Consider the following 13,849-nt stretch of genomic DNA (forward strand, 5'->3'; position numbering starts at 1 on the left):
CAGGCAGGCCCTGTGGCTGTAAGCAGAGATGTCCCAGGTGCGGTGTGGTCCTCACCACGTTTGAGGGTGCAGGAGCCTTTTGCATCTGAATTGAGCCCCTCTTGGCGTACCCGCTAAGGCCAAAACAGAGCTGACGGGCTTTGCCTGCCACTTGTGAGTTAGAAGTCACTTCTCAGGTGTTTCTTCTCCTCCTCCCTCTGTTTCTTCTCTCAAGTTCCCCAGCTGTCTTTGTCAAAGTCTGTCTTTGCCAAAGTCTGTAGCACTCTCAGACACATCCCTGCGACTCGGTGCGTTTTAATCCTTTGCAAGCCTCTGCAATACCCCCCTCTGTGTGACAAACTCTGCTGGTTGTAGTATCTGATCTTCTAGCAAACACCGTGCTAGCGAAGCACTCAGCCTTTTCTTCAGCTTGTTTTATATGGAAATTTCCTTCCAGTGAAACCAATTCGTGGGAGGGGAAGGAGAAGGCTTTTAGGTAGTCCTGGAGGAAAAACATTTTTCAAGTTTTTCTTGTCTGTTAAATCTAAGGCATAGAAACTGGGAAGAAGATATTACAGTTTTGTCTAGAGGTGTGGGAACACTGTGCAATGGGAGGGGAATAGCTGGTGAATATGTTTAATTGCCAGTGAACAATGCCCAATTCCTCTGACATGTTACTCTTGTCTATTCCTAAAGCTGGATGAACCCTCAACAGCCATCTCAAGTAATTCATTGATGGAAGGGAACCAAATTCCCCAGGAAAGTTGTTCAGGGTTAATTTCCCCTCAGTTCTGCCCTGCAGCAATTGCTCTCTCCTTAAAGTGCAGTTTCTGAGTGACTCCTGCTTGACTCAGCGGTTTTGGGGAGCAATTTCAAGCCATTGTATGGAATAACACTAGTTTGGCACTTATTAGAGCCAAATTTATTCAATAGTTTGGTACATTCAGAAACAGATAGAAATACAGCTGTCCTGTCTTGAAGAATACCTGCTTATCTTCTCCCCACATCTCACTTGGTCGTATAATTTGTGTGTTGCCTTCTCCCTTATCTCCTGACTGGTTATATAGCATCTTAGATCCCTGCAGCTCTGAACACAGCAGATAAAGTTGGCTCTAGGACTTTGCACTCTCATTTTGAGCAGTGCTTCAGCAGTGTGAGTGCTGGTGGGTCTCACTAATGCTAATCAAACAGCATGAAAAGTCCCAGGCTCTGCTTGCTCGCTGATCTGCCCCAGAGCACGCCTTGGGAAAAAAGGCACATCCCTGCCATGCTGCAATTAGAGCATTTGCTTATCTTAGCTGTAACAGAGCCATAAACTTTATCCAGGCCAATTAAATCAGATATGCAGTAAGCATACAGTTCCTATTAATGTGGGCTCATTCTTTTCTTATGTAAGTACAGAAGGAATTTGAGATGGCCTGTGGCTGGGTATCTCCTTGTTAAAGTTCAGCTCACTCATCACAGAGATGTGCTGAGAGGCAAATTTATTGGAAAGCTGCTTTGCCATCAGCTTTTCTGAAGCATGTTCTGAGCATCAGAAGAGCTATCTTAAAATCCTTAGATAGAAACAAAAAGTTCCCTAGATTTTTGGGAAGCACCTGGCCTGCTGGGATTTTTGTCTCTATACCCTCTCATTTCAACTTTCAACTGTCCTGTTCACTTGGGAAGACTCAGGCTGATCTTTAACTGAAAGATCACTGGTGCCTTACAGGATGCAAAAAGCTTTGTAGACAAAGGTAAGGGCTGATATCTCAACTGTGGCTTGCTGTCCCCAGTCTGATGGGGCTGAAGGACAAAGGAGAAATAACACACCCAAACCAGGGACAGAAACCAGTGCCTTTTGCTGCTGCTGAAACAAGGGATGCATTGTTTGTTCTCATCCTTCTCTTTCTTCCCCCTCCAGGACGTACAACCTTACCTTCCTGCATCCGTACTACCGGACAGACGAAGCGGAGGAGAACCCATTCATCTGCTCATCGCATCGTGAAAACGGCATGCAGAAATGCTCCAACATCCCAAACAGGAAGGAGTACAAGGTGGAGTGCACCTTGAGCATGGACTCCTACAACCCAAGTTTATACAACCCTGATTTCAGCAGCAGGAATGCCTGCATAAACTGGAACCAGTATTACAACGTATGCATGGCAGGGGACGTAAACCCACACAACGGAGCTATCAATTTTGATAATATTGGATATGCCTGGATAGCTATTTTTCAGGTAGGATTCTCCTAAAGATTTTTCTGTTCTGTCATGTCTTGCTTGGAAAGATTTTAATAGATGCATCAGAGGAGAACGGTATTTGCTTGTACTTGTGTGAAACTGCAAATGAAGACACATCGAGTAAATGAATCGGACAATAACCTGCACAAATGTTGCAAGAGACCATTTGAAGAGAATAGCCATTTTTTCAGTGCATTTTAGAAGAGGGGGGAAATACTTCTTGAGACAGACAACAGTAGGGAAAGTTCTAGCACTGCAAATCAGACCTGGATAAATCCCAGGGATTTTTGAGAGTTAGGGTCTTTATTTATTGCTGTAGTATCAGGAAATGGAGAGTGTTGTCCAAGTCCTTAAGCAAGACTTAATATCATTCTAAAATGTAGGAACTAGCTTGATGGCATGGTTTGGGCTTGATTCTAGAATTACAGGGTTATACTGGTTAGCATGGTATGCTGGAGGGCGGAAGAAATCTGCTCTGGCTAGAATACCTGTGAAGAGATACTACTTGTGGAATTTGAGTCTTTCTTGATCCACACCTGTACAGCTCTTCACTAGAGACCAAAGTACTTATAGCTCAAACTGGGGGAGCCTTTACAGGTGACAAAAACACTCCAGCAACTGAAGCATTTTCAAAGCATTTGTAGCTCTGGAACATTGGATAGCTCATCTACACAGTCCAGAGGCTATGGTCTCTTAGGGCTAGCCTATTTTAAATGATCCATGTACTGTTTTCCATTTTTAATTTGCACTTTCTGGTTTTAATACAAATTTCTTTATGCTTTTGGCTAGATGCCCTGTTTTATTTGGTCCTGCTCAAGTGTAGGTGACATCTATTCCTAAAAGAGAAAAAAAATGCTCTTTTTAGTTTTGTTAATGATGAATAATTACTCATTCAGAGCACTAAATTTCATTTATGAATTTCCTGCTAGTTTCACATTATAATAGGAACTTAATAACTTTCAATTTTCATCTGGGAGTTGTAAAGGGGCGATTGCTTGCTCTGAGCATCTTGTCTGCTCTCATGCTGTCACAGTAGCACACCTTGCTGCTGTTGTCAGAGGCTTAAAACCAAATCCAGAAGGGTTCAGACAGATCCCAAGTCTCTACTAGGCTATATTTTTTAAAATGCTTTGGTTCTTTCCTGGAATTAGTATGTCAAGAGAGGAGCTGCCATAGTAATTTTGAATATTTCTGACTGGTAGCGAATGTTGCATAAAGGAAAGAGGGAAATCAAAGTGAGAATAGTAGATAGGTCTCTGGCTGTACTTGCATTCTCCTTTTTCTGCTCTTGCATAGTTCTTTGACGGAGCTTGATGGATGTGCCCAGGAGGTCCCATCTGGCTCCCACCATGGGGCAGCAATGTTCTTGCCAAAGAAAGGGCAGAGGGCACTGCGTTGCAGAGTGTCTGTGCTAGTGCGTTGAAAATGAGCAGGTGCTTCTCAAGGGGTCCTGCTTCCTTTCTACTTCCAGAGCCTTTCTTCAGACTGCAAGTTTTCATTTCATGTTGGTATTTCATTTCCTCGTCCTGAAAATGTGCGGTTTTAAGCCAGGAAGAACACACCAGCCACAGCAGAGGTTGCAACTGATTCCTTTGGGCAGAGCAGAGTGTCTGGCAAAGTTGGATATTGTATCCATAGATCATTTTGGCAGCTGCCAGGAGGTTTATGATTGGTTTTAGTGCTGCTTAGGCCATCCAAATGCTAAACAGTATTTCCAGCCAAAAACTCTTCTTACATCTTTTTCCTTTTAGAAGTAAGGACTCACTTTTAGAAGCTGAAAACAATATAACTCCAGGTAAAGAAACAGCTGTTGGGAGTAAGGTGCTTGCTTAACTTTGATGTGGAAAGAGTAAATCATTACTGCAAGAGGTGGGATGCTGAATCAAAACAGTTGCTGTAAGCAGAGAACATTTAACAAATAAAGCTATTGAGTTGTGCTCTCATTACATTTAATAGTTGAAGCTGGGTAGCACCAGGTCAGCAGTTAGATGAGGCCTCAAAGTAAGTAGTGCAGAAAGAACGGATGGGTTTAGTAGCTCAGGAGCTTCCCTGTGAATTGGTATTGAATTACTAGGCAGAAAGCACTCTGCTGTGTTCGGGATGAGACAGGTCCAATTGTCCTGATCCCTTCTGAGGAATAATGAATACGTGGTACTTTGCAAGAGTTGTAATGGTGGACTGAACCTCAAGGTCTGGCAAGCCTCCAGTTTGCATAATGGCAATCTTAGGACTCGGCTGGATACAGCATCCCTCGTGATTTATCCCAAATAAGTTGGAAATCTAGCATGGTTTAAGAGCTGTCAGAAGGGAGGTTGGTGAAATGAGCCCCACAGGTGAGATTTGGAAGGAAGCTTCCAAGTGCAGTGACTGCAAGTCGTGCCCAAGAGTTTCCAAGGGCACAGTTTGATACTGTGCAGACTGCGAACAAACAAAACCAAAAGCAGACTTTGACAGGGAAATCTGAAGATCTCTACTCCAAAATGTCCTTGTGAATGGTGCGCCAAGGCAGGAGGCTAGCAGTATGGCCAAGCCCTTTCAGCTGCCAGAATTTGGCTTTAAGCAGCCAAGCTGAAAGACATTTAACTTCACGGTAGTGATCCTGAACTTGCAAGTAACCTGGCATGTGGCAGCAGAGCGTACCAAACAGTGAAATGCATTGTTGACCTTCCAAGTGGAAGAGTAAGTCAGAGGCATCAGACAGGAGAACCAACCTAGTGCAAATAAAAAAATCTTAAAGTAATAAAGATGGTGGCTGCATCTATGGGTGTTTGAAAGGATAATAATTCCTTATGTAATCCTGCAAATGATTAATGTTTTGATTCCCCTCATTTGTTGTGTAATAGGCTAATTCATGTATATAATTGCTACAAAGGCACGTTCAATGGCAAATTATGTGAACTAATTAGCTTATTACAGAATAAATGAAAGGAGATGGAACCTAAATTAACTGTGAGGTTTGGCATGATATTAAGATCCCTTTATTGCACATGAATTTCAGGTGCAACAATAAGAGCAGTAATTACAGGTATTGTTGTCACACTGCAAATGATGAATTACCCACCTAACCAAAGTCCAATTTAATTTGAATTACTGACAGTCTCAGTGGAGCAACCAAAACACTGCCACCTTCCTAACCATCAGTCTTGGTGTGGCCAGGCCTGAATGCAGAAACCCTGTTAAAACAAAAGGGAGTTGGATGGCTGGTAAGATACACAGTTTGGGAAGAAGAGATGATTTAGGCTACTTTGCAAACCACAGAACCATTGCTTGGATGATTTCACATCTGACTTGCAGAAAAGTAAGACCTATAATAGCACTTTACATCAGGAGGCAATGCTTTTGGCAAAACTAGTGAGGCAAAGTTGAAGGAGCGATAACCATCAGCTAGGCAGAACCAAGACGAGATCAAGGGAACAAGCTGTTCCTCTGTGCCTCCTTCCAGGGTATAGTTGGAAGGACTGAACTATAACAGCAGATGTATGGGAAAAAAATTACATGGACGTTTCAGGAAATGTCCATCCAATACAAGAGAACAGATTTGTCTGGCAATTCAGAGGAGCTGTGACACTGCTGGTGCTGGCTGAGTTACCTTTTCTGTGGCCTCTTCTTCACATGTATTTTGGAAGTAGTTGTGTTTTCTAAGGGGCTTCCTTAATGAAGGACCCTCTTGAAATTAGTCCTTGGATACAGCTCTCAGATTCATGATTCTGTTTCTGGCTTATGTTGTTCTGAGTGCATATTGCTTCTATGAGGTCTTGCTTAAGAAGACATCTCAGTTTACAAGTTAATCAAGTCATACAAGTAACATATCTCTGGCCCATGATCAGAAGGCCCCAGCGAGGGAATTCTCAGAGGAGACCGTTTTGCATTCAGCAGCCCCCTTGCTGCTGTCAGGGAAAAAAAAAAAAAAAGCCTAGTTGTGTTCACGAGAGCTGAAGACAGCCCAGCGGGCGCACGACATGATAAGAATGCCCAAGAAAGGAAAAGCTGAATCACCTTCTGAAGAAAGATGTCTGGAAATAGAGCAGTGCTAAAGGAACTGTCAGCAGCAGCAAGAGTTCAAGGTGTTGATAGCGTGCTTAGATGGAGAACTTCTCTTTGCACCTGGTCTCACCAAAGCTAGCAGTATGTTACAGCCACAAAGATGTGGGTGACCAGCTCAGGAGAGAAAACTAGTTTGGGGTGGGAAAGTAGGGGAATTGATGCCACCCACTTCTTCCTTCATTTGTCCTTCTGCAGATACTTTACTCCTAATGCAATGGCAGGCTGCCTGAGCAGGTGTGACAGCTGGCAGTGACAGCCGTATGCTGCAGGCCACCTGCTGAAATAGCCTTTTTTTTTTCGACGTGAAGTTACCTCTCTTGTGCTCTAGCTTGTCAAAAAAACCCCTGGGAGCTTGTGTAAGCTATCTCAATCCAATCAAGGGTTTATTCATTTTGACCCCGCTCTGTGTGCTGATGAGGGGCTTGTTTTGTCTCCGTGGTGCTGACTCTGCTTCTGCCGGGATCTGCACCCCTGCTAGCTGTGCCTGTACATGGGCCGGCTGAGAAAGTACAGAGCTTGGGGGAAGATTTCAGGTTTGGGAAGAGGAAGGTTTATTTGTCTCATTTCACTATTGTTTGGTGCCCTGATCTGTTCCACAGCCATTGCCCACTTCACATTGTTTCAGCCTCTGTTCATCATGATTGAAATCATTCCCTGAGGATTTCTCCCTTGCCTGGAAATCTTTCAGCTAAATCTGTAATGGGAACCATATCTTCTGTTTGAATTAAAGGAAAAATTATATGCATTTCAATGCGCTTCTGCTATGGCCAAATGCAAGAATGAGCTTGGAGTCCCTCCTCATCTATACTGTCACTCCGTCAAGAAAAGATCTTGTTTGAGGAGACGAGACCTGAAGCTCTAACATTGCTTTCCCTTAGAGTATGCACAAACCTCCACTCTGGAACATACTGGCAGGACAGAATTGGCAGGGTCATTCCTGTTTGTTCCTACTTGCACATCTTCCTCTTAGCTGGGCTGTCTACTCAGGTGGATATTAACAGGGACTTTGGGGGGGGGGCTGTTTCTCTTGCTTTGTTGCTGGGACCTCAAGGTACCTCAGCCAAGTTCCTTACAAAATAACAGCTCAGGAATGGTTACCGCAGTGTCTCGAGTATTGTACGCAAGATGTTACCAACACGCTTGCTTGCCTGTCTGCTGCAACCTCTGTTCTTCCACTTCCAGTAGTCTTAAATATTTTGGGGAACAGCCAAAAGGCACACTGAAGCAGAAGGAAGTGAAAGAGCCTGCGGCTTCCAACAGCAATTGTATTTATGCGCGCAACGTGTAGTTTTGTGGGCCATGTTTTTCAGAAGCAGCTGTCACACTGGGTGCCCATGTTTTCAGGGTTGATTGAGTAGATAATTTTTTGGCCAAAAGGACTTTTTTTGTCAAATGGTTCACTCTTTAAACTGGAGATATTTCAACAATGCTTATCTGTACTGAATTTGGCAAGAAAAGAGTTCTAAGCTTTTCATTTCCACTGCTTCAAGATGATGCTTTGTCACTAGACTTGAATCTGTTTTGGATCACCAAAAATATTTCCCTCTAAATGATGGGGTTTGAGTTTTGTTGGTGTTGCTTTTTTTAATTTGGTCAGCCAAATAAACATCATTTTCTGCATTTGAAGAACTTTCATGCTGAATACCCAATCTAAAAATATCCAGCCCCTTTAAAGCATCTCAGAGTGTGTTTTGAAGAGGATTAGTTGCTTTTGAAAAATCTCCTTCATTTTGAAGGTTAGAAGGAATTGTCCCATATAGCACAAGTCAGAGAGGCCATCCTGATTCTGGGTCTGGGCCCACTAACCTATGGGAGGTATCAGAGGGACCCAGCATGGCACAGAAACCTCTGTAGTTTTGGAAGGGTTTCATCTTACCTCAATCATAGATTCTTGTATCCAGAGTAGAAAGAGGGGTGCCTGCAGCAAGCCATGACCCAATCTGGAGTCCAGTTAGGTGATGAAAAAGCTACTGGTCTTGAGGTACATCAACAATTCTTACAGGAAAATCTTAATTTGATTTGATTGCCCCAAACGGGCTCCGTGATCCGTTGCTGCTATTGCACCTTGCACTGTGCGTTGTACATAGCCTAGGGGAGACTTGCATGCTAAGCCAAAGGTTTGGCTCCTTTACCCTCATGTCCCCACACAACTGTCTCCGGACTGCGTTGAGTTGGCAGACCCATCCGGGAGAACAAGACACCCCCCATGCTCTGATTAGTGTGAATGGGTAAAGCTTAGACACTTGGACACCTGAAATGTGTTTTGGGTCATAAGTCCTGAAGAGAGGGCTAGTTGTGCTTGAAGTTGTGCACCTTTTGTCCCTAATAATGTCTAATGTAATTTGAAACAAGGTGTAATGACATGAATAACAAAAATCCTTGCTTTTTTCATTTGGGCCAGTACCTCAAACTGCTGCTGTGTTCCAGACAGTGGTGTCTGGAGAAGTGCTGTCATTCATATAATTGCTATATGGTACACTCATCTGTAAGCAAGGATCTCAGTGTGGCTTCGGTTCCCTTCTCCTCATTGTAGACTCTTCATCTTTCAGCTTTGCTCTGCTATAAAACGCTGATTTATGGTGCTCTCTATGATAATGGACTCATTATTGCTGAAGCTAAACAGTTAAATACATTCCCTGTGCATAAGATACTTTACACAAACAATGAAGACAGAGGATAATTACCACAGTAAATCAAACCTCATGAATATGGACTGAGATGCGATTTGTTATAAGCAGCAGTCATCTGAAATCAGTGATGTGTTTGCTATCGGATGAGGATCTTGCATTATTTAGTGTGAAATGGAGAGACAGCAACTAACCTTCCTTTTGTAGCAGAAGTTGTTGAGGTTTTATGCCATTTTTAAGCCTGCAGATTCACTTTCATGAGGTTTAGGGCCACCAGTAACAGTATCAGTGACGTGTCCAACTATTGCACACTGGCTGTGCTCTGCTTTTCAAGATCCACTGTGAACTGGTAATGCTGACCAGAGATCACGTTTATGCGGAACAAATTTGAGCCGTCACAAATCCAAGACATGCAAGGTTGCACAGTTTCCTTTTTTTGGTTTTGCAGGGCCACTTTTCAGAGCAGATGCATGCTTTGCAAGACTTTCAATTTATAAAGGAATGTCTAAAGTTGCTTTGGAAAGTAAGCAGGCCCTCAAAGTGAAAGGGAAAGCATCTGTTCAAAGGACATTACTCAATATAATAAAACCTGTTTTTCTGACCACAGAGGTTACTTAACAACATGTGTCATGAGGAAATAATTAAAATTGTGAAGTTGACTTCAAAAATAGTGATTTGGTTAGCTGCCAAGCACTCTGCATATGGAAAAGGAGTACTCCATTATTCACTGGTCAGTGCTTGCTAGCCAAATCAATATGCCCAAGAGGGCAGGATACATAGATAAGAGGCTTTCAGAAATGAATACTGAAGGCCTTATAAAACTTACTAAGACCATCATAGTAACTAATAGCGCGCTCAATTTATATCATTGGATCTTGTCTTGATGAGGTTTATAAAAATAAAGCCTTGCAGCAGGGCCAGGGAAATGATGAGATAAAAAGTAAATAAAACCAAATAATCATGGCAGTGCTCAGAGTTGCTGTTTGGTTCAGCATAATTGATTCTGATGCAGATAATGCCCATCTTGTTCCCAAAGGACCCAGTTTAGGCCAAAGAAAAAGAAGCTGAGTGCAAATTATAGATGTCAATTAAGATGAACACTTCAAATGGTTTGGAAACACTTGGGTTTCTCTATATCTCTGTATCATCTCCTGCTTCAGCGAGGCACTGTTGAACAAGCACCTGCAATTCTGAAATCAACCACCAAGGAAATTTCTGTTTGCCAGAGCTATGCTTTATAGGGGTTTTGATCAAAGTGTGAGATGCTGATTTGGGTTCCCATTCTTAGGGAGGCTGTTTCTACAAATGAAGTTTGTTCAAGTAATCATAGAAGTGAAATCTTGCCATGAGAAAGATCGGGCCTCAGGGCTAGGCTGGAGTTTTGTATGCTGTACATTCAGTTCTTGCAATCTTTTCAGCTTCACTTCACACAGTAATTGTCCAAACTTTCCTCGATTGATTAGTGGCACCTCAAGGTTGATTTCTGTCTGCAGCAGTCCATCTGGCACTAGCCATTAGTGCTTTCTAATACACAGAAAGTAATTCAGTGTTTGACTTTACTAATTAAAGTAGTTTGGGTTGGAGTTTGGGTATTGGGGTTTTTTTCCCTGGATGATTCTTTTTTTTTTTTTTTTCTTAACTGACACTAAAGCAAAAAATAACATGCTCTTGAATGGATTATAGCCAAGAACTTGCAAAAATTTTGGCAGAGCTCAAAGACAAGGATTTTTATGATGAAAACTTCTTGACAAAATAAAAGAAACTGTTCTGCAGAGGCCTTTGAAGTGACCCCAGAAAAAACAATGTAAACCTCCTGTCTCCCTGGGAACAATGCGGAGGTCTGAGTTAATTGCCAGCATCTTTAATCTACGTCTCCCTTGTGATTTTTCACTCTGGAGTTTTAGACTGATTCTGATTAGCTTGACTAGAAGACCTGATTCTGTCCCCAATTATGCTACTATAAATCAGATGAGCATCTTTGTTACAACTGATGACATTATTGTCACATGAGCAAATCAGGAGGATCAGAATCACAGAACAGAAGACATAAAAAAGAAAAAATCTGATTGTCCACTCTGTCCTGCTCATATTAGTATGGTGATCAGGGAGTGTCTGACTGTGGACTGCATGAATGGTGTCCAAGCCAAAGATCAATGAAGTCAAAATCTGTCTTTACATTCACCTGAGTGAGCTTTCCGTTAAATCCTTGCAGTGGTGGACACAAGGCTCATGGCTTTAATACTCAGCCTCATAGGTATTAATGGGAGACAAATGATTGATGCCATCCCTGCCCATGCTGTGTAAGAGGTAAAGGACTGAATGAGCAGGCAAGGAGAATCAGACTTAGCATCATACAGGATCTCTGACGGGTTAGAGGACAGCTCTGTTCTCTGCCCAGATTCTCAGTCCTTCAGAGGCAAAAATCATTTCCCCATGCTAAGGGGGCAGTATCTCCTTTCCCACTGGGTCTGCAGCATGTGATCACAGTGAGCAGCACCCTCCAGGACAACCTTGCCAATCATCTTAATTGAATCTTTCAGCTATTTCCCTGCAGCTGCCAATTTTAGTGTGCCATGTATCTTGCACATCTTTTTCATCAGAGCAGAATTAGGAAACATGTTTCTTGCTGTCTTATCTCTGTTGATAAATAATCGTATGTTGCATTTATTGGAAGCTTTGAACTGGTACATTTGGAGACGCTGTTTAATATGTCTGTCTGTGAACAACCGTGGCTTGAACAGAATTTAATTACTGAGAATGGATTTCTGAGATTGGAAAGCACAAGAAAGGTGCTCTAGGCCCTTGGAAGACATCTATAAAGGGCTTAGAGGGCCAAATCCTGGAGCTGCAGTCAACTGCGTTAATCAGATTGGAAACTAAAGAGAGGAGGAAGTCATTTCTGCTTAGCGAAGTAGGTGATACTGCATTCAGGGTGCCCCAAGGGAGGAACAGTAGGCAAAGCAACGCTGAAAAAAAATATCCTTATTCTTGGGAGAATAGCGAGAGTTGCTAGCTTTCCCTCTGAGTTCGTCTGGTCTGAGAATAAGTGTGTAGGATCAAACTGTGCATTGCAGCAGTGAACCTTGCACCAGTGCAGGTGCCTTTGACTTGGTTCCAAAAATAGTTAAAGAGTTTAGTTCGTGGTGTATAGACCAGCTGTTGGCAAATTCAAATGGTCTGGTTCCCATTTACACGAAGGCCTTGCTGGGGATATGCAATGAGATCTTGGAGTAGGTAAAAATGTACTCATAAAGTCATTCAGAGCACTTTAAAGGACAGCAGGAAAGAAGTCCACAGCATGGCAAGAATCAGGCTGTAAAAATCATAGACGCTGTTCCTGTCCAGACAGGTGGCTATGCATGTGTGTTCTCCTGCATTTCTCCACAGCTATTTGATTAAAAAAAGAAGACAGATGTCTGTGAGCGCGCTCTCTTACAGGATTGCTAGTACTCTCTAATCCTCAGCAGTTCAGGAATCCTTCCCCTAGGTTCTGCTGCATTTATTCTGGGTGATGAGTCCAAGAATGAATCCACAAAGATGTCAAACAGGAGAACAAAAGCCCAGCGGTCTGTTTATCTCTCCTGTATCCCTTTGGTTCACAAGTGAGTAGTAAATAATGCAAATTCTAATTACATCTTAAATATTCTGAGAGCCGGATGAACATTTTCAGCCCTCTGGAGGAGAAATGTGGTGTGTTGATTGATTCTTGCTGAAAATGCTGTCTAGCATGCAAGAAAAATACCTCTATAAATGTTGGTTGGCCCTCACTCTTGTCTCAGCAGCTGTTTCCCAGGTGGGAAGCTGGCAGTGCCTGCAGAAGCCCAACAGCAGCCCCCAGGTAACTCCTTTTGTAGAGACGCCTCTGTGTTTAATGGTTCTAATACATTGAATTTGAGGATTGCCAGCAAAATGCAAATTTGTTGAAGAAGTGTATTCAATATGTTTGGAGCCCCTGGGCTCATTTTTCGTCCCCAAGTGTAAATGGATGGAGCACCTGCTGTGCCAGCTGTGGCAGCCTGACTCCGAAATGTCCATCCAAATAGAGGAGAAGGAAGGGAGAGGACTTTGAACAACACAAAGGAGACTATTTCTTAGGTAGTTGGCAGTGATTTGGTTTAGCCTTGTGTCACGTCCCGACTTGATCCCTCCAGTTTCCCCATGAACCTCCACAGGCATTGAGTGCAAGAGATGATCGGCTGCTGTGCACAGCCAACACAGGCAAGGAATGCCACCGAAAAGAACTTTGCTCTCTATAAATGTTTCAGCTGTGTTAAAGGAAAGGCAGAAAAGGGCAGCTTGAGTTTGATTGCTTGTCCGTTTCACACCGCTGAACAGACTGATTACTGCCTGTGTCTGCCCAGACAGCTTAACCCCTTCTCAGACTCCAGGGTGAATAACAGCACTTGCATCCACACAAAAAAATGTGTCTGTTGCGGAAAACTTTCTACCACAAATTGATCTCTGGGGTTCGTGTTGACCAAAAGCATTCTTTTTGGTTTTGTTAAACCCATGCTGCTGGAAGCATAGCATTGCTGTCTGATACCTGTACACTACTAACCAGCAGCAAGGATGTGATATCAAAGTATCTAATGCATGTAATAAGGAACAGGAGAGGTGGGTGAAGTTTGTGTAAATGCAGCCAGCATGTCATCAGACCTGATTGCTCAAAGTCTTTAGCAATGCTGACAGAGTCAAATAGCTGCAGAGACATTTCTTACCTGCTCCTTGGCAGATCGTGTTTATTGGTTTTAGCATGGAGCTGTATTCACTGGCTTCTTCTCACTCAGCTGCGTGGTGGGTGTTAAGTTACACGTGCTTCAACACTGGAAGTGGGTTTGAAAACTTGCTGGTGAGACATCACCACATTTGACTTTAGGATGAGAGGAATCAAGAGGAGGTAGTGTTTCTCTTCCAGCACGCATGAGCTAATGCAAGGTGCTCTGACGGTCTCAGGGAAACTGAGAGTACTGATGGTTG

General features: G+C 43.0%; 1 protein-coding gene across 5 annotated transcripts in view; it reads left to right on the plus strand.

Moving 5' to 3' along the window:
- Positions 1-13,849, plus strand: part of LOC128134739 (voltage-dependent T-type calcium channel subunit alpha-1H-like) — a 129,112-nt gene that overhangs the window by 20,994 nt on the left and 94,269 nt on the right. For all 5 annotated transcript variants that reach the window (XM_052772815.1, XM_052772817.1, XM_052772818.1 and 2 more), the window contains one exon: positions 1,883-2,198. In XM_052772815.1, the coding sequence (XP_052628775.1) occupies positions 1,883-2,198 (316 nt within the window). The remainder of the gene's footprint in view (positions 1-1,882; positions 2,199-13,849) is intronic.

The sequence above is a fragment of the Harpia harpyja genome, chromosome 21, assembly GCF_026419915.1.
Source record: "Harpia harpyja isolate bHarHar1 chromosome 21, bHarHar1 primary haplotype, whole genome shotgun sequence".
In the NCBI taxonomy this organism is placed as follows: Eukaryota; Metazoa; Chordata; class Aves; order Accipitriformes; family Accipitridae; genus Harpia; species Harpia harpyja.